This window comes from Patagioenas fasciata, chromosome 6 (assembly GCF_037038585.1).
Source record: "Patagioenas fasciata isolate bPatFas1 chromosome 6, bPatFas1.hap1, whole genome shotgun sequence".
Lineage (NCBI taxonomy): Eukaryota > Metazoa > Chordata > Aves > Columbiformes > Columbidae > Patagioenas > Patagioenas fasciata.
This window is the reverse complement of record NC_092525.1, coordinates 39,092,673-39,113,102: the sequence shown is the minus strand read 5'-3', so window position 1 is coordinate 39,113,102 and position 20,430 is coordinate 39,092,673. Positions and strand designations below refer to the sequence as shown.

The following is a 20,430-nucleotide window of genomic DNA, read 5'->3' as shown; positions in this document are numbered from 1 at the left end:
ACAGGTGTCCCGCACCCTCCTCAGCACCGACAGCACCTCCGCTCCCGCCCGTTTCCCGCCGCGTTCCCCACACTCGCCTGACGGCCGCGGCCACCGCCGGGTCCCGAACTCGGCACCACCACCTCGGCCCTGCGCTGAGCCGGCCAGTGGTGACGTCACCAACCCGCGCCGCTCGCGGCCCGGCGCCACGCGATGACGCGAAGCGACTCGTCACGGAGCGCGGGAAAAGTGCGCGCTGAGGGAGAGCTCGGCGCCAGAACCGCCATGCTTAGAGTGGCGGAAGCGGTAACTGCTCTTCCTGGATCTTCCGGGCGCGAAGGATGGCTCGGAAGGGAGTGCGGGTCGTGACGAGCTTCAAAACGAAGCATTCAGGACTCCTGTCTCCATTTCAGCGGCTTCAATGCATCAACCAGCAAGTCTCGCCTCACTCAACATGGCGGATAGAGTAGCCTTACCGGAAACGGAAGTGCTTGTGGGAGGCTGCCGTCTTCATTGTGAACTTCATTGAAAACATGGAAAACTCCTTCTCTGCAGACATTCAAACCCGCCTGGACACCTTCCTGTGGAACCTCAGCTGGGTGTTTCTGCTCCATGGGGGGATTGCACTGGATGAGCTTTCCAGGTCCCTTCCAACCCCTGACATTCTGGGAATCTGTGAAAACTACACTTCCCGTGAGGCCGCGGGGCCCGGCCCGCCCGGCGCGTGCGCCGTGTGGCGAGTCGCCGCGGTGGGGGGGGTGAGGCTGCCCAAGATGGCGGCCGTGCTGCAGCAGGTACTGGAGCGGGCCGAGCTCGCCAAGCTGCCCAAGCCGGTGCAGGGCAAGCTGGAGCGCTTCCTGGCCGACCAGCAGACCGAGATCGACGGGCTCCGAGCCAGGCATGAGCGCTTCAAGGTGGACAGCGGTGAGTGCGGGGCGGTTTTGGCGGGGAGCGGGGCGATGGGCCCGCCGCGGGGGGCTGAGGGAGGCGGCGCTGGGCCCGGCGGGGCCTGCGTGTCCTCGGAGCGGTTTTGGGGGCTGACCTGAGGCTGTGAGGGGGGGCGTGTGTGTGTGTGTGTGTTCTCCTCGTGGGGAGGGGCCTTTGGCTCGGGGGGGCCCTGTGGCTGAGACGCGACAGGGGTTTCCTCTCACTTTCCCTTCGTAAAAGAAGTTTCATTTAAAAATTTTCGTTTCTTTCTTCGTTTTTCGTTTGCAAAGGACCGTTCAGGGTTAAAACTGCGTTCCAAACGGGCTTAAAGAACAACTTCTCGTCAGATTTTTTAACAAGCACTAATATGCTTTCAGTCTGCTTTGATCCTTGTCGTCAAAGAGAAATAGTGATTTGTTTACCCCGCTCTCAAGTAGTCTTAGGTTTATGCTTCTGGTCCGTACTGAAGACTGTAACCTTAATGTAAAATCCTCCTGATAGAATCAGCATTGTTATATTGGTTTGGCAGTCACTCGATCACAGAAAAATAATACAGGTAGCGAAATGGGAGAAGAGTGGAGATGCACGTAGGCACTGGGCAGAGTTGTAAATACCAGTTTAGGGGTTAGGTGATATACTTCCTATATAAGCTTTACTGCCACCTTTCCTTCGACCTTTTTGTCTCTTTCATGATAGAAATCTGGTTAAAATGAGTTCATAAAGTGTTGTGTAAGTTGAAGTAACCCACAGATTTTAGCAGGTTTAGGTCCCTTCTGTTCAGGTGTGGCTGGAGAAGCAGTGCCATTTGATGTTGTAAGATATGATAGGAAGCGTAAGATAAATAAAAATCCCTCAATACTTCCTTAGAAGTCCATTATGCCTGAGAGTGAGATTAATTTTGCTTTTACCAGGTGTTTTACAGTGAAGCTCTATGACACAGTTACTATCTCAGATGACCAAGATTTATATCTAATTATTTTTTTCGGTGCTGTGGGATATGTAGCGTAGAGCACAAGAGTTCACTTGAATAAGCATTCATTAAAAATGTTCTAAAGTGGATACCTAGGGTTATGTATATTTTGTGTTATATGTATAGAAATACGCTACAGGCAAAAGAAGTGTTAAGTTGGTGAGACCACACTGCATAATTGTGCTGATACAACATTCCCTGGCTGTGTCAAAAGCATTAAAGAACTATTAAAGTTACTTTGCCTGTCATTTTATGGGTCCTTCCTGGAACCATATCACTTTCCATGCTAACAAAGTAGTTTAAACAATATTATTTCAATGTGGAAGTGCATGTTTTTGCTTTCAGAAAGACTTTTTTTCTTTAAATGCTACTGTGGTCTCATTATTTCAAGATTTTTTTTTTTGTAAATACTGTTAATAAAGGTGTCCATTTAAGGATCCTTGATAAAGGTGAGAAAGAAAAAGAAATGTTTATTAAGTGAAATTGAGAGAACATTGTTATTTTGCAGAACAACAGTATTTCGAAGTAGAGAAGCGTCTGGCTCAAAGTCAGGAGAGACTTGTAAATGAGACACAAGAATGTCAAACTCTCCGCGAGGAGCTTAAAAAACTTCGTAAGTATAACTGCACGTTCGCAAGATTGGACAGGATATTCATTCTTTAGTCCAATGTTATGGTGAAATGCCTTAAGTTTTAAACAGGGAGTTGAAAATCCATCTATTAACTACACTTGTTGGATCTGCAAGTGGAGAGATGTTTTGCTTTCACATTTGGAGGGTGAATTCTGTTGTTATATTGTAGTGGGGATCCTTCACTACTATTTTTTTCTCCAACAGATGAACAGTTGAAGTCACTGAATGAGAAAAATAAAGAACTTGAAGCTGCCCAGGACCGTAATACGGCCATCCAGGTACTGAGAGAACTTGAGGATAAGTTGCAAGACTTTGGTTGACCTGTCTCATTGCAGCAATAAATTTCCAAACTGAGCTCTATGAAATATCAGTACAAATATGTACTGATGGACATATTTGCTGTAAATATGTACTGATGGACATATTTGCTGTAAATATGTACTGATGGACATATCTGCTGTAAATATGTACTGATGGACATATCTGCTGTAAATATGTACTGATGGACATATCTGCTGTAAATATGTACTGATGGACATATTTGCTGTCCAGGAAGATTGCTTGAGTTTTTTCATTCAATCCTGACATGGCAGCAAACTGAATTACAGGTGAACATACACCAGAGCAGATACTTTATTTCAGTTTGGCTAGATTGTTTCGTTCTAGCTGAAACCTGTTGAGATGTGACTTTACGCTGAACCTCCAAAGTCAGACAAAAGCGTAAATAAGAGCTGCGGTTTTTCCCCCATCTTTTCCCAGCCTCCAGGACGGTTTGCCTTGCCTTATGCTCATATGGATGAGTCACTTCAGCTGACTGATCCAGCAGAACCCTAATTTTGGAGCAGGAAGTGAAAATGTTGTTATTGGATGGATTTGTTCACGATGAGAAGACGGATCTGATGGTTTCCCCTGAGGGGCTTCCCTGGGCCCACCTGAAGTGGTTGTCCTGACACCTTAGAAGGCAGAGGCAGAACTACAGCCTGGGAATGATCCAAGACTATTGATTTTGATACTGATTTTTTGCATATGTTAATTCCTTTGTTACTCTGTTACCTCTTTCATTTACTTGTGCAATTTTTTTCAGAGCCAGTTAAGTAGAGAAAAAGAAGAACTGGAAGCTGAAAAGAGAGATTTGGTTCGAACAAGCGAAAGGCGATCTCAGGAAGTTGAACATTTAAACGGTATAACCAAGAACTTATTAACAAAATACTTCACACGATTTTGCTGATTAAAAGGCATGCTTGAGCATTTGAACGGGTATGGAGTATCCAGCTTGTATAGGCAGCACCAAGTAGTGGATTTGCAGGAAACAGTGTTTAGAGAAGAGGAAACGAGGCAGGAAATTACGTGCTAATTGCAGAAAAACACAGTAGTTTAATGCTTGGTTTTGTAGATATAAAAGCATACATTATACATGTAGCTTATTGCACAATATACAATTACATACATTATATCTTGCCTGTTCTCATTCTTTACAACTTAGTTAAACTGAGTAATTAAACCTGGTATACATTTAGCCTTTTTTAACGCTGATTTCCCTCCTCCAGAGGATGTTAAACGCTTAAATGAAAAGCTTACAGAAGCAAACACAGAAAAGGTGAAACTTCAGTTACAGCTGGATGAACTTCAAACATCAGACGTTTCCATGAAGGTGAGCAGTACTTTATATGCATAGTATATGTTAATGTTCTAATTAGTAGTTGTGTGCGTGTGACATAACAGTAATTTTGTCATTAGTGACTTTGAAAGTAGGTCGAGTGTACCCCTGTCATTTATAACAAATTATTTTATTATGAAATTGGTGGTTGTGGCTGAAACTAAGACATACGTTCATAGAAGGCAAGGGGACATCATGTTGAGCAAGCGTGTCCAAGCCTCATTGGTGGCTGCCTCTGCACACTAGGAAGGACTCCAGGTCCATGAATGCAGGTAGAAAGGAGAAAAATAAGTATTTGTGAACCTGCACCATTTCTGTGGGCAGAATAAACTCTATAAAGAGCTGGAGGAAAGGAGAAAGAAGGGGAGGAAAACTTTTGATACCTTAGTTTATTTCTTTTAACTAGATATTAACATAGTTAATGTTCCCATCTAATGTAAGCTTTGAGGAAGCTAACTCAAGTTTCAAGAGGTTCTTGTAGTTTGAGACTGGTAGGTTAATATTACCAACCTAATAAGGAACACAGCCTGTCATTTGGTGCGATTTAACAAATTACATTTTTACAATTCCTACGCTGATCATTGTCCTTTGACTAGCTGCTTTGTTTTCTGTGGAACCAGTATGATTACACTGCACAATTTTCTTTTTTAGTACCGTGAGAAGAGGTTGGAGCAGGAAAAAGAACTTCTACAGAATCAAAACACGTGGCTGAATGCTGAGTTGAAAGCCAAAACAGATGAACTCCTACACACTGCCAGGGAGAAAGGCAATGAAATCTTAGAGCTTAAATGTAACCTGGAGAACAAGAAGGAGGAGGTAGTGTAATTACTGAGTGCTTTTGCTATTTCTTATAAATCATACCTCCTGATTAACTATATTAAACAAAACAAAGTATTTTAATAACTGCATTTGAAAAAGTATGTTTTGCAATTGATAAGGAGATGTTCTTTCATTTAACTTGAGATTTTTTTGTTTAAGGATACGAATAGTTACCGTTATTTGGAATAGAAAATCAAAGATTAATTAAAAGCTAGAAATTTTAGTGTCACTGATAATAGCATTATACGGCTTCTTAAAATATATGGGAATACAGTTCTTAATGGGGGGAAGGGGCAAAAGGACCTGATTTAACATTGTTTGCGGAGTGGGGTGGTGATATTTTTGTTTTCCTGCAACAAAATACGTGGCAGAATCAATAGTCATATTTTGAACGTACTCCGCTTTAGTGAGCATCTGTTTGAGTCCCTGAACAGCTTCTTCAACACCTGTGACAATTGGTCAGGTTTTCTGAGGCACTTGGCTCCGGTGTAGCTTGGGGATTTATTTGGTTATGCATAATTGGACCAATTAAGGGACTCTTGCTTTTTCATTTAGTTGAATGCACAGGAACAACCATTTATGCTCTTTCTGGAACTTTCAGGGTTTTTTTAAAGTTAAAAAAAAAATGGCTGTTTTCCAAAATAAACTGGACTGAAAAGGCAAGTTTTATACCTGGTGTTCTCATTTATTCTTTGAACAGGTTTCCAGAATGGAGGAACAGGTAAACAGCTTGAAACAGTCAAATGAAAATCTTCAGAAGCATGTGGAAGACCTTTTGAATAAACTGAAGGAGGTAAGAAGGCTTGAAGCCTTTGTGAAATAGCATTGCATTTGTTTCTACAAAATGAAAAACGGAATGTGTGAAATAGAAACAGTGGAATGCTCCCCCACCCTGTCTCTTCTTTAATTTACTAGGCAAAGGACCAGCAAGCTGGTATGGAGGAAAGATTCCACAATGAACTGAATGCCCACATAAAATTATCCAATTTGTATAAGGTGAGTTTACTGATTCTGTTATAAGTGTATATTAGTATTACTTGGGCCGAATCTTAGCATTAAACATAGCGCAGGCCAATTTTGGGGTTTTTTTTCCCCACAAAATATTGATGTGTGCAAGACTGAACTTTCATTGCAAAACCTTGGGAAACATCCAAAATATTGTGTTCTTTGCTGCTGTCTTAGGCAGCTTTTAAAACCTTACATTGCTCGGATCATTTTGTAGATTAAGCAAATCTGGGGTTAAAATAGTGTAAAATAGTGATTTTGATGTGCACTGTTTTGAGGCATCATGTTGTATGAATGTGGTTGTGTTTTACAATGTTGTATTTGGAGGTAAAGGTTTATATGGACTATGCAGGAGATTTTTCCGAGGTCGGTTAGTAGAAGTTTGTTTCAAATAACACTTCAAGTGTTAGTGATCTGATTAAGGCACAACTGAATGTCACATATTGTGTCAAATAAGCACCATCTAAACAAGTAAGTTTTTGTTTTGTTAGCTCAAAGAATGAAAAATATCCCATGGCTTATTGACTAAGACAAAATCAGCTAATGAGGCCAACTGATTGCTCTTTAGTTTATGCATGTTAGATTCGCAGGCTGTTAGCTCTGTTTCCTTAGTTTTCTCGCATAGATACCCACTTGATCATTCTACCATGCTTACTTGTGTGTTCTGCATTAATATTTTGATTAGATGTGAACAGATGTCCCTTCACTGAGCAGCAAGTCAACAGCTCTTTTTTTTGAAGCATAATGCATTACTGTTTACCTTTTAATTTGGTTTTGTTTTAAACTCCTATTCACTTATCCTTTTATCATAGAATCATTCATTTGAAGGGGCTTAAAAGTTTGTCTTCTGCTTAATGTACTTGTATCTACTGATGTATTTGTCTGATCTGATATTAAAAGTATTAAAATTGAACGCCCTCCCGTGGGAGCCTATTCTGATATTTTCTGATCAACAGAAGCTGACTCAACTTTATTTCCATTATCTCTAATGGACTCGCAGAATTGCTGAAGTATTGTACAGCCTTCCACTTGCGAGATCTCTAACTGGAAGCAAATAAACATAAATCATCGATATAAGATTCCCTAAAAATACTGAATTTTTCAGAACGGTCACAATTGAGTACTCAAAATTCCTCTAGATTTTCTTTAGTGAAGAGAAGGAACAAAGCCAGCACCAACTATAAAACAGCTACATTTTACTTGGATTTGACATATCAACTCAATGTCCGACACTTCTTACTCTCAGATGGGCAGTTTCCATCAGAGTGAGACTTAATCCCAGAGGAAAGAGAATTGTCCAGTTTAGGTGACTCTTTTAGCATTTTACTCAAGAAACGGAGTGTTCACAACTTGAGGTCAATTTGAGCTTTGCATAAAAATATAGTAATTATTGCTGCGCACTAAAAGGTGAAATAAAATCCTTTTCTTTAGAGTGCTGCTGATGACTCGGAGGCAAAGAGCAATGAGCTGACGGGAGCAGTGGAGGAGCTGCACAAGCTGCTGAAGGAAGCGGGCGAAGGTGAGTTGGGAGTGAGAAACCGTGACTGGGACAGAACTACCTGGATGCACTGAAAAATACGGATTAAACCTTTGTGAAAGGAACTTCATTAGGCTTTGGGGATGGTCGCTTTGTAAGAAAAACATTTACCTGACTAGTTTAATGTACTCGGAGGGTGTGTGGGAGGGAACTGTTTTCAAATATACCTGGAATTTTACTTTGGATTTTGATGCAAGGATCTAATTTTGCAAGATATGTCTTCATTTTAGTTTCTTGGTTTAGATTCTTTTTCACTGATAAATAGTTCATATTTTAGCCCTTTTCTTAGTCAAGTTCATGCTTTGAAGTAGTCTCGCTACCTGCATGAGCTTCTGCAGATCGTATAAAGCTAAAATAAAATTTCAGGTGCATATGCAAATTTTGACCTTTTGAAATAAGAAAGAAAAAGAAAACCACAACACAGCAAACTGCTTATCTGATTGAATTTCAGCTAATAAAGCAACCCAGGAGCATTTGGCCGAGGTGGAAGAGGCAAAAGCTGGAATGGAAAAAGAACTGAGAGAGAAGATCAGTAAACTGGAAAAGGAGCTGGAGAATGCCAATGATTTACTGTCCGCTACAAAACGCAAAGGTAGAGATAATGCTGGGAACTCAAATACAGACAGTCTCAGGCTTTCTATCATCTTGTGTGAAAATACTATGCTGAATTTTTGTAGGAGGTGCCTTAATCTTAACTCCTCTTTGGTCATTTTTAATAATTGTAGATGCTTTTTCATGTGTGTACATATATGAAAAAATATTTTTCATAGAAATGCATTTTCTGGTGGAGGAAAATGTTTTTTGAAGTTTTTTTGTTAATCTGACTTATTTTTTTCAAAGAAAAGGGAGAGGAAACATTTCCTTGAGGCTGAATCATCATGCTTTTAATGGTTTTCTGGAGAGGGGAGTGGGGGTGATAAACTATTCTTGTTTTCCTCTTAAAATTAAAAACGGCAGCAGAAAACAACCTCTGTCCTTAAATTTTTGCTTAACGTTAAATATTGCTCGGTATTCACTGTTCGAGTTCTATCTTTTCTGTTGAAAATAATAGTTTGTTTACTATACATAAGTAATTTCTAATTAAAAGAGCAGAGTAGGAAGGAACAGAGAGGCATGAAGTATGTTTGCTATGTCTGAAGTATATTTGCTATGTCTCTGTGTTAAAGACCATAAACGGCGCTCTGTCACTCCAAACCTCCAGTGTTTTGCTAAGAAATCTGATGTAAGTTTTGTTCTAGGTATTTCAATTACTTATGTTGAGAAATGATGTCGATTTTAAGAGTCTAATAGCAAAAGCTTTTCAGCATTCTATATCTCGGTCAGGGATGTTGATATTGTATGACAGGGAATATTGTGTATAATACCAGTCACTTGCACATGTATGTGTATTACAAAGCACAAAGGTGTATGTAGACATTCTTAATAAAGAATATCTACAATGGGAATTATTGCAGCTTTTAAGGGTGGTTGGTGGGATTATGTCCGCAGGAGCCATCCTGTCCGAGGAGGAGCTGGCAGCCATGTCCCCCACCGCTGCGGCCGTAGCCAAAGTGGTCAAGCCTGGGATGAAACTCACCGAGGTAAGTTCTCTTAACTCTTCCATTTCGAGGCTCTCGAAATGCCAACAGAGATAATGCTAATAATATAAGGGTGCAGACTTCATTCACGGTTTGGGATTTGATGTAACGCCTGGCTGGAGTTGATGAAATCTTTTAATGCATTTGAGGGAGGCTTTGCTAGCTGAGTTATTGGGATTTTTTTTCACATGTACTTTGCTGTTTTACTTTAGTAGATCAAAACATTTATATGGGCTTTAAGATATTTTTCTAAATATTTTTTTTTACAGATAAACTTTTTTTCTGTGTGTGTTTTTGGCAGGAGCTTTTTTTTTTTGCTTATTTATATAATTTTTTCATCTCCATTGCTTTGCATTTGGCCTACACTTGCAGAAAAAAATAATCATATGTCATACATATTCTAGGGGTTTTCTTATACTTCTATTTGTGCACTTTTTATTATCATTTTGTTTGCGATTGTTCGTTCTCTCCAGCCACTAAATTACTTCTGTGCTTCCTGCTTTCTTTTGTGATACTAATTTTGATATTCCTATAACCTTAAGCTTGCTTAAGATTTGTCCCTTCTACATAGAATTCTATTATTGCACACAGTTGCTCTATGAAAGTTTGCAATTTTTAAATTAATTTAAAAGACAACTGCTTTGTCTTGGTATGAGTCCTAAAACCACATTGTTTTGAAAGTCCAACTTGTTTCTCTGAATCAACTAGTTTAGAGTTGTATAAAGTGATAATTGTGTAATTACCAGTGCTGCTTTTTTAAGAGGTCTGTCCAGGTGTATCAAAACCAAAAAAAATGTTTTGTTGCAGCTGTACAATGCATATGTGGAAACTCAGGATCAGTTGCTTTTGGAAAAGCTGGAGAATAAGAGAATCAATAAATATTTGGATGAAATAGTGCAGGAAGTAGAAGCAAAAGCGCCAATCTTAAAACGTCAGCGTGAAGAATTTGAGCGTTCCCAAAAAGCTGTTGCTAGTCTGTCAGCAAAGCTTGAACAGGCTATGAAGGTCAGTATAAAATGAAAGAGCATGTAAAATTATGGAAAAAATGGATTTTTAATTCCTTAATGCTGATGGTTCTCAGTAAATGTATAAAATGGATCTTTTAGTCAATTTTTGTCGTGGGAAAATATCTGTTGAACTTTCTAGCTTGTGATTTATTGGACAGGACAGGCAAAACATTTTTTTCAGAATTTTTTATAGTGAAGGCTTAAATGTGGTGACTTGCAATCTTTGATTTCTGAGAGAGAAAAATGCTTTGTAGACAGAGATGCTCACTTCGCGTTAATTTTAATCATACACTGACATAGCATGAAAGAGATTTTGATTCATACATATCTGTAGTTTAACCTTTGGAGTGTAATTTTAAAGTAGTAACATGCAGCTTGATTCACAAGACATTATCTGTCTGGAAGGAAATGTGTTTGAGCTGAATTGCTGTGTTTGTTAATGTTTGTGTGCTTGCAGGAGATCCAGCGATTGCAGGAGGATGCCGATAAAGCCAATAAACACGCCTCTCTACTTGAGAGAGAGAACCAGAGACTGGAAATACAAGTAAAAGATCTTTCACAGCAGGTAGAACAAATGTTGCTATGGTTAAATGTGCTATTTGCAATTTATTTATTAATATGGTGCTGTATTTCTGAAGTTTATTTGGAAGCTGTGTTCAGCGACAGTCATGTACGCTTCAGTTCTTATAAAAGCCTTAGTGATGTTTAAAGTGTCTCCTTAAGACAACATGGTATTTACATTTCTGCTTATAAAATTGGAATAAGTTTAGCTCAATAGAAGTGATGCTGGTTTAGGATAATCTTGTTTAACATCTGGCATGGAAAAGTTGTAACTTCTTTGTTTGAAGTGTCGTGTGATCTGTTTGCAGAACTGAACATGGACTATCTACTTGTGAGATTGATGTGGTTTCCTTTTGTTGAACTGTTTTGTTTTTTTTCTGTAATGTAACTATCTTACAAGAATTTATTGATTATAGTAGTTTGTATGTTGTAGGAAAAAATACTGAATTTCCAAGGACTTTATTTCTATTATACTGTTTTTCAGAGCAGAATTTTGAGTCTGTTTGCAAGTCTTACACTAGAATGTTCTCTTTCAGATTCGTGTGCTTTTAATGGAACTGGAAGAAGCCAGGGGCAACCACGTGATTCGTGATGAAGAAGTGAGCTCTGCTGACATCAGTAGCTCTTCTGAGGTGATATCTCAACACCTGGTCTCTTACAGAAATATTGAAGAACTTCAGCAGCAGAATCAGCGTCTCTTGGTGGCTCTTCGGGAGCTGGGAGAGGCCAGAGAAAAAGAGGAGCAAGAAACAACATCATCCAAGTGAGTGATCTGTAAACTGTTTCTACTAAGTAGTAACAGGGATTTATTTAAACACTTTTCAGGTTTTTTTGTTTCTGATTGGTAGTGATTGTGTGCGTGTATGTGCATTTGTAAGTGTGCATGTGCTCATGAGCAGCTGTGTAATTCATAAAGGCAAACTGTTATGAAGACAATGTTGCTTAAGGGTTAGGTTTGTAGCTACACACCTTGTAATAGGTTCTGTCATCAAAATCCAAAGTAAAAATAAATTTTAGTGGATGTGATTTTACAAAACAGAGCTGTTTATTAAAAAAGAAAGTTGAGTTTTCATTCCAGTTAGCTGAACAAAAAATGGGATGTGTGCATATCTAATTCACTAGCTGTAAAGCCCACAGAAAGTAATTCTGTATTAAAAGTTCTCAGCCTGATTCTCTGCTCATGCTACTGGGTTGTGTCATCCTGGTTTGCCTTGCTGTTTCTTACTGCAAACAACTGTTGGTGGTTTCAGAATTTCGGAGCTTCAGAGTCAACTCGAGGAAGCTCACAATGAGCTGGAAAAGCTGCGTGAGTCGCGTCATCATCAGCTGCAGCTTGTTGAGTCTATAGTTCGTCAGCGTGATATGTTCCGCATATTGTTGGCACAGACCACAGGAGCCATCATCCCTTTGCAAGGTGAGCTTCACGTTTCTGCACCGCTGAAAAAATATAAAGTTGTCCTTTGTGATGAGTTTTCAGTAATGGCGCTGTAATGGTACCGGTAACTTCTCTTAACCTGCTATTCAGTTTTTACCCTTACTGGAAAACCTATGAATTTGGATTTAGACACGTGATTTTATTTTTACGGTATAATAATTTGCTACGTAATGACTGATGTGTAGTGGCGACTGTGTGTTTTGATAGCATATTATAGGTATAAAAAATGAGTTGCTCAGGAGAGCCCAAGACCTGCCCAGCAATACAGTCTTAGTTTTAGCCATATTTCAGTGTGATTATATGGTTTGCTTTGGCAAACATTCATTCAGTGGTTGCGTTTAAAAGCCCTGTATCTTTTTTTAGCTTCAGGTACGTTACCAGAGGAGATTTCTCTTATGTCTACTCCAAAGCGCCCAAGTTTACCTCAAGCCATGTCAACTCCTGCTCCGGTGTCAATGGCTGAGTCAGTGGAGGCTGTGGAGGCTAAGGCTGCTCTTAAGCAGGTATGTTTTTCAATAAGCACTGTAGAAAGCTCTCGTTATTTCTTCTTACGCTTGTAAGCACTTTAATGCGTGTTCTTGGATGTAGTTGCAGGAAGTGTTTGAGAACTATAAAAAAGAAAAGGCAGAGAATGACAAGTTGCTGAATGAACAAAATGAAAAGCTTCAGGAGCAGGTCACAGACTTGAGGTCGCAAAACGCAAAGATATCCACACAGCTGGAGTTTGCCTCCAAACGGTAAATCAGCTATTTAATTTAATTGCCTAATGGATGTGTTCTCTGTCAGGAGAATCTTGTTTGCTCAGGAAGAGTTGCCAATTAAACATTAATAGTGTCTATTCTGTTAAAGAACACAAAGGAAATAGTGATGGTGGGATCAGCAATATACCTTCTAGCTGAGCAAGCCACGTATGTGAAAACTGACGCACAAGAACACCAAACATATAGCTGTGTACATACACCTCTTGCAATTAAAAAGTTTAATGTGGCAAACACATCCTTTGCTTTGTTGTTCCATGTGAAGTTATGAAATGCTGCAGGATAATGTTGAAGGCTACCGGCGAGAAATAACATCTCTGCATGAAAGAACACAGAAACTCACAGCAACGACTCAGAAGCAAGAGCAGATAATTAACACTATGACTCAAGACCTGAGGGGAGCTAATGAAAAACTGGCAGTGGCAGAGGTTAGTGATTCAGCACATTATACTGTTTGATATTCTGCATTAGCTCAAGTGTTATGATTATCTTGAAAACTGTCAGAACTTGAATGTGTGGCTTTTTGAGCGCCGCAGCTATTATATTTGCTGCGTACATTTGCAACATTCCACAAAATACCTCAATCACTGGGTGAAGATGGAACAACATTCCGAAGGTGTTTCAGTTTACAGAGAGAATGCAATTCATCAAACAATTATGTTCTTACTGTTTGTGGCTTAATTTGCATAAATTTTAATTTGCAATCTGTAATCTTAAAAGCTCTTTTTTGGAAGTATTATTAACTGATAATAAAAATAATATTAATGGGCAGATTTGGGATTGATAACCAAGTTTTTGTTGTTGTTTGCTATCTTGAAGGTGAGAGCAGAAAACTTAAAAAAAGAGAAAGATATCTTGAAGATGTCAGATGTGCGTTTGACTCAGCAACGTGAGTCTTTGTTAGTTGAACAAAGAGGACAGAACTTGCTACTTACTAATTTACGAACTATTCAGGTATGTGGTTTTATTCTTTCGTCTGAGTTTGATCTGTGTTTCAGAGTTTTCAATAAATACCCATTGAAATGGAATAAAACAGTAGTGGGATTGGGTCGTGGATTATTTTTTTTGCTACAAATTGACACTGAACATAAAAATACTCAAGCAACTTGTTTAAGCAAGTTCGTTATTCCTGTTGTAAATTACAATATTCTGGTATTTACCTGGGAAAGTCCTGAGAATTTTGAGTTGATAAGAAGGGTTTTTGTAATGAAATGGCAACAAAACTCATGAAACAGAGTGAAAGGAAAAAACCTGTTAATTTTTATGATAGCAAAATTTACCAGTGCCTGCAGTGGTTTATTTTCCGGTTGTTCTAAGGTATACTTACTTTTATGTCTTCTATTATAAGGTATATTGTCTCTTAGAGTATAAATATTTATTATTGCACATTTTATCATGTGACTGAATTCTGTTTCTGTTGGAGATCTTCTGTTTTTTAACCCCTGGAATTAGACTGCATGGATAGTAGATTTTGTTCTAATAATACTTATTATATTACTATTATTAAAAAATCTTTCAAAGCTAAGTCGTTCATTGTAAGTGCTACCTTTTATTGCTTGCTCCCTACAGTAGTTTTTTTTGTTGATGGGAGAAGTATTGTGACAACTTTGTTTAAATGCTGCAGTGATTAAGAAGAAAATTCTTCTAAGTGTATTGTAAGCATGGTGCATTATGCTCTTTTATCAGGGAATACTAGAGAGGTCCGAGACAGAAACGAAACAAAGACTCACTAATCAGATTGAAAAGCTGGAGCGTGAGATATCTCAGCTGAAGAGGAAACTAGAAAATGAGGTGGAACAAAGACATTCCCTTACCAAAAATCAAGAGGTGAGTATAATTATAAGTATACTAAACTTGTTTTAGTGATAATAAAGCCACAGTTGCATGGTTTCTGCCAGCTTGCAGTCTATGGCTTTTCATACGTGAAATTTATAAACATATTTGATCTTTGTGCCATTTGTGAATAATTACAAGTTTAAGAACCTTGTGTTTTCAGGTTCATATCCTGGATCTTAAGAGGCAGCTCGAGACTGAGACAAACCGTCACATTAACACAAAGGAACTTTTAAAGAATGCCCAGAAGGAAACTACCATGTTGAAACAACAGCTTAACAACACGGAGGCTCAGCTTGCATCTCAGTCATCAGTGAGGGCTCCAGGGAAGGGTAAGGTGTCTGTCTGGCTATATTGAATTTCTCTTTATGTTAAACATTGCTGTCTGCGGAATGGTGAAAATCATAATACATAATGATTTAGAATTAGGAGGACAATACACTAAATAGTAATGCTTTTCACATATTCAAACAAATTATAACCAGGATGATTTGTTAAAGTAAAATTAATTTATGAACAGTCTTTGTCAATGGGATCCCTTTTTTTGTATTTGAAAGAACTGAAGTCTATTAGGTCACTTATTTTTAAATAGCCCTTTTTTTTTTTCTTTTCTGAATCGACAGTGTTTATCGTAAGCCACTATTTTGGTTATGGCTGACAATTTTATTTAGGAAAGCTTTGTGAGGGTGATTGTGTTTTCCATGTTATTATCCTAAAAATACATCAGTTTTCAACAGAACAGTGGTTTAAAAAAACTGAATTAAACTTCATTGGTTAATGAATGTGTTCTAATACTATAGGTCAGCCTAATGCAAATGAAGATGTGGATGATCTTATAAGTCGACTAAGACAAGCTGATGAACAAGTTAATGACCTGAGAGAAAGACTCAAGACTAGTTCTAGTAATGTGGAACAGTACAGGGCCATGGTTCTTAGTCTAGAGGAATCCCTTAATAAGGAAAAACAAGTAAGTAGTTATCATTGTTTATTAGAGCAAAACCAGCAGCAAAACAAAAGATGATTGGACTTTTTGTATACAGTCCAGTCTGTAGGATTATGGGAGGAATTACAAAAAACCTCGAGTTAGCTTAGAAGACATTAGAATATAATGTAGTAAGATCTTATTTAAGACAGTTTCAATTAGAAACACTTTTAATCATAGAAATATTAAACCTTTTTGCAGCATATTTTTAAAATGTGGAATTGTAACTTTGACTCTCTGCTGTTCTCTGCCACTGTATTCTTTCGAAAGAGAGGAATTGACTTGTAAAAACTCTTCCGTGCAACCCTGTGATCAGTGGTTAAAAATATGAATTATCCTGTAATCAAAAGCAGTGAAATTCACACCTTCTGCATCAGTGAGGTCTTCAGCCATGCAAAAGAACATTCTGTATGTGGGATTGATGGGAAAAGCTTAAGAAAGACCTTCTCACCTGTCATACACTCCACCACATTAATAAGAAATGAAGCCTGTTCTTTCAGGCAATTCAGCATAGTGGAATCAATTAGATTGGGAAAACAGAATTCTCATTTTCTACAGAAGTCACAGTATCAGTAGATGCTGTTTGTCTAGTATGCAAGTTCTCTGCCTGCGTTCTGTCACTGTGAAAACTTCACCGTGGCTTCATCTGCTTTTACAATATTGCAGATTCTGGTGTGTAATAAATGGCTACTGCACATTTGAGTGCAGCCACGTGAAACTTTTCTTAGGTGGACCTCATGAGGTATTGCAGCTTTGAAGGGGAGGAATAAAAAGAAGAAAATGTCAGTGCTATTTGTTATTCTCCAAATTTTTGGTGATGTTCTAAACGAGATGCTTACAATACCTCTTCTGGCTTTGAATTGTTTAAAAAAAATCCTGCTTTCACATCAGAATGTCGTATTTAAAGGAAAGTTAATTGATCTCTCATGATGGATTTTAATGAAGGTGACGGAGGAAGTTCGTGCAACAGTTGAAGCTCGCCTGAAGGAGTCTTCAGAGTATCAAGCTCAGCTAGAAAAGAAGTTGATGGAGTCAGAGAAAGAAAAGCAAGAACTGCAAGAGGAGAAGCGTAAAGCTGTGGAGAATATGGAACAGCAGGTATGCACTGAACATCCCCTTCCTTAAACTCTATTGCATAGAGGCCACAAGAATGTGCTTTTACATAATTCCCTAAACTTCAGGTTGTTTTCACAGTTATGGTAGTGTCGAAAACCTAAGTCTTTTAGGATGTACAAATGGGTAACTAAATTTGTGAGAGGTTTCCAAACATGATTAGTACGTTATCACTTTCTTCATGTGATTCTGTATTTAAAGCTGTCAATATCTTTCTGAACTTTGAGCACTGTTTGCAGAAAAATGTGGGTAAAAGCCTTTGAGAAAGATCTCAGAAAACCCTTTTTGGAACATGAGCCAAACCCAAATTTGTAGCATGCTCGTCTTTTAAAACAGGGTGGTCTGTGCCCTGATTTGTCTGATTTACAGTGGGATTCTTACTGGGTTTGAAAGAAACAAGATGACTGCAACTAGAATTACTGCAGGCTCAACTCTGAAAGAGCAGTTATCTATTTTTACCAGGAAAGAGCTTTGTATATTAATAAGTTGAAATCTTGAAAGTATTTCTCTTTAGATTAAAATTAGTATTTAAAAAACATACTAGAAAAATAACCATACTTCAGTTCTGCATTATTCAAAGCCTTGCAGTGTTCAATACTCTGTAAAATACTTGGTGATTTAGTCTTAATTTTTTGTTTTGTTTATTTATTTTGGTTATTTCCCCTGTCCCCCATCACAACAGCTATCAGAACTGAAGAAGAGTCTGTCCACCATGCAATCAGAAGTTCAGGAAGCTCTGCAGAGAGCCAGCACCGCTCTAAATAATGAACAGCAAGCCAGACGTGACTGCCAGGAACAGGTGTGTTTGTAGTATTTGCCTATTTCAGCCAGAGGTGGTAAATGTAATGTTAGTTTTTAATTGATTTTTCAGTTGAACTCAAAACTTTTGTTAAAGGTAGTGCTGCTAATCAGAGGCTTGTGGAGGCAAGAAAAGTGCTTTAAAAGCACTTTATTGAACAGCTGCGTGTTTAATGCTTCATTGTTCTACCTGATCAAACATTGGGGTAGTATCAATTAAACTGACTTTGAATACAAAGCTGTGCTGCAAGCACAGTTTGTGTCATCTTTAAGAAAACAGAAGATGTCATTTCTGAAGTCTGTCTCATATGTAAAAAAAATTGATTGAGGTATCTAATTAACTGTTTCCAATGATGTACTACCTCAGTCTCCTGATGGGAAGTAGAAAAAAAACCCTGAACTCTCACAACAAGACAGTGGGGAAAATATCTTTCTAATCCAAAACGTAATTGCCATCTTTTAAAACTGAGGGAAATATTATATTTAGCAGCACATGGAAAGATTATCTTGTTACCAACGTGGGCTTTTTTTTAAATGGAAGTCTACTTTTCTGCAGGTGAGAATCCTGGCAACTCTGATTTGATGTAAAGAATGTTGAAAAACTTTTAGCTGCTGTTTTATCCAACTCAAAATTTAGTTGACAGGCATTTCCATCTTTTTCAGCAAGTACTGACCATACTTTGTCTATAGCTTTTTAACCTCATGCAGCAAATATCTTTGTCCATTCACATGTAGAAGTAACCAGGGAATGTTTTTAGACTAACACCTGCCTGTTATCAGTGCAGAATCTACACCAAAAGGTTTAATTGTAGAGTAGCTATATAGAGAGTATATCCTCCTGCTAGCTGCTCAGAGAAAATTATATAGAACTCTAATTTTTCGTAAAAATAAGAATTTCCTTAAGGGAACTGTTCTAAGCTTATCCATTTTTTCGGACTTGAGAATGACACAGGTTTTGGCCGGTGGTTTTCTTTTTGATTAGTGATCACTGACTTTGTCTAGAATTTGGGAATCTATTTATACATATCAAAACGTGTAACATTAAAGGGAACCGTATCTATTTTTTATATTTTTCTGCAGGCAAAGATGGCTTCTGAAGCGCAAAATAAATACGAACGAGAGTTAATGCTTCATGCTGCTGATGTTGAAGCATTACAGGCTATTAAAGAGCAAGTTGCCAAGAACGCAGCGGTGAGGCAGCAGCTGGAGGATGCCGCTCAGAAAGCGGAGTCTGAATTATTAGAGTGCAAAGCCTCGTGGGAAGAGAGAGAGAGAATGATCAAGGTATGATTTGTTTTATGGTTTCAGTGGTTTTTTTTTCAGTTAGTGGAAATTACGACACAGAATTCACAGCCATCGAACAATTTTGTTGCAGGATGAAGCCTCCAAACTCGCATCCCGCTGTGAAGATTTGGAAAAACAAAATCGATTATTACATGAACAGCTGGAAAGCCTGAGTGATAAGATGGTGACTTCAATGAAGGAAGCCGTGCCAACTGCAGTGAATGTTTCTCTCAATGAGGAGGGCAAATCCCAGGAGCAAATCTTGGAAATTCTTAGGTAAACCTAACTCTGGGCTACTTCTCCTGGTGTGGTTATAAATTAGTTGCAAATTAAATAGTTCCGTATTACTTTAAAAGATGATGTATAAGATGCAGGTGCTTTTTTGCTAGGTAGGAGGTGGTTGTGCTACATCGGAAATGAACAGAGGAGATTTCTTTATACTTCTAGGAAAAAAGCTTTGAATCAGTTAAGACAGGAAGCTAAATCAGATTTTAGCAAATGTGATTGGCGAGGAAATTTCATAGAGGTGATTTTTTTCTCATTGTGGTTCTTAAGAGTTTATGTAGATTTTCAGTAATTCTTATCTAGGAGTCTCTTTTTGGTCTTTCTGAACCAATTTCTATATTCACTAGACCTTCAGATATAAGATGCTTCACCTTGAAAAGCTTTGTCTTGCATTTTCATGGACATGATGTGTGGTTCATTGTCTCACTGCAGATTTATACGTCGAGAAAAGGAGATTGCAGAAACTAGATTCGAAGTGGCCCAGGTGGAGAGTTTGCGGTACCGGCAGAGAGTTGAGCACCTGGAAAGGGAACTCCAGGAACTGCAGGACAGTCTCAATGCTGAGAGGGAGAAGGTGCAGGTATGGTTGGATGTTATCGCTTATGATTTGAGTAAGAGAGGGCTGTTCCCTATGTTCTACTCTGTCTTTGCTGCCTGAGCCCAAAAATGAAGTTTTGGAAGAACTGGGAGATGTTAAACTGTGAATATTGTATAGCCAAACAGAGGATCTTGTTATGAGTCCTGTGGAGCAGTGTGGTAATTCTAAAATCATGTCCGTAGGGAAAATAAAGATAATTTCCCTCTTTTTTTTTTATCCTCCATTTCTTAAACAATATTTACTTACTTTGAATGTACATGTGAGATAGTGAATGTGTGATAGCTTTGCAAGGTGGTGTTGTGCCAGATCCAGAGAAGTATATATGCATGTGCAAGCAAAACAAATGACTGAGTTAAATCTTTTCAAAAGGTGACAGCAAAAACCATTGCACAGCACGAAGAATTAATGAAAAAAACTGAGACCATGAACGTACTGATAGAAACCAACAAGATGCTAAGAGAAGAGAAGGAGAGACTGGAACAAGAGCTACAACAAATTCAAGCAAAGGTTGGTACTGAGGCTCACGTAATTTTTTCAGATATTCAAGCCGATGAGTTACTGTCTGGGTATACCATTGCTAATTACAATAAATACATTATTTAGATTGTACTTATTCGTTTACGTTATGCACAAATGAGGAAACTTTCCGTTTAGAATTATAGAAGATATTGGTC

At 38.4% G+C, this 20,430-nt stretch overlaps 1 protein-coding gene across 3 annotated transcripts in view; it reads left to right on the top strand.

Moving 5' to 3' along the window:
* Positions 1-387: 387 nt before the first annotated feature.
* The window catches only part of TPR (translocated promoter region, nuclear basket protein), a 38,455-nt gene continuing 18,412 nt past the window's right edge, over positions 388-20,430 (top strand). Inside the window, exons 1-28 of one of the 3 annotated variants that reach the window (XM_065842674.2) lie at positions 388-903; positions 2,385-2,489; positions 2,712-2,785; positions 3,592-3,688; positions 4,055-4,158; positions 4,816-4,980; positions 5,684-5,776; positions 5,899-5,979; positions 7,420-7,507; positions 7,977-8,117; positions 9,014-9,105; positions 9,910-10,107; positions 10,567-10,674; positions 11,207-11,433; positions 11,921-12,084; positions 12,469-12,608; positions 12,694-12,842; positions 13,129-13,291; positions 13,683-13,817; positions 14,550-14,690; positions 14,860-15,028; positions 15,497-15,663; positions 16,624-16,776; positions 17,474-17,590; positions 18,670-18,873; positions 18,965-19,149; positions 19,591-19,738; positions 20,126-20,263. In XM_065842674.2, coding sequence (XP_065698746.2) covers positions 513-903; positions 2,385-2,489; positions 2,712-2,785; positions 3,592-3,688; positions 4,055-4,158; positions 4,816-4,980; positions 5,684-5,776; positions 5,899-5,979; positions 7,420-7,507; positions 7,977-8,117; positions 9,014-9,105; positions 9,910-10,107; positions 10,567-10,674; positions 11,207-11,433; positions 11,921-12,084; positions 12,469-12,608; positions 12,694-12,842; positions 13,129-13,291; positions 13,683-13,817; positions 14,550-14,690; positions 14,860-15,028; positions 15,497-15,663; positions 16,624-16,776; positions 17,474-17,590; positions 18,670-18,873; positions 18,965-19,149; positions 19,591-19,738; positions 20,126-20,263 — 4,137 coding nt within the window. In that variant the 5' untranslated portion in view covers positions 388-512. The remainder of the gene's footprint in view (positions 904-2,384; positions 2,490-2,711; positions 2,786-3,591; positions 3,689-4,054; positions 4,159-4,815; positions 4,981-5,683; positions 5,777-5,898; positions 5,980-7,419; positions 7,508-7,976; positions 8,118-9,013; positions 9,106-9,909; positions 10,108-10,566; positions 10,675-11,206; positions 11,434-11,920; positions 12,085-12,468; positions 12,609-12,693; positions 12,843-13,128; positions 13,292-13,682; positions 13,818-14,549; positions 14,691-14,859; positions 15,029-15,496; positions 15,664-16,623; positions 16,777-17,473; positions 17,591-18,669; positions 18,874-18,964; positions 19,150-19,590; positions 19,739-20,125; positions 20,264-20,430) is intronic. The other 2 variants (XM_065842673.2, XM_065842675.2) reach the window with 2 other exon arrangements.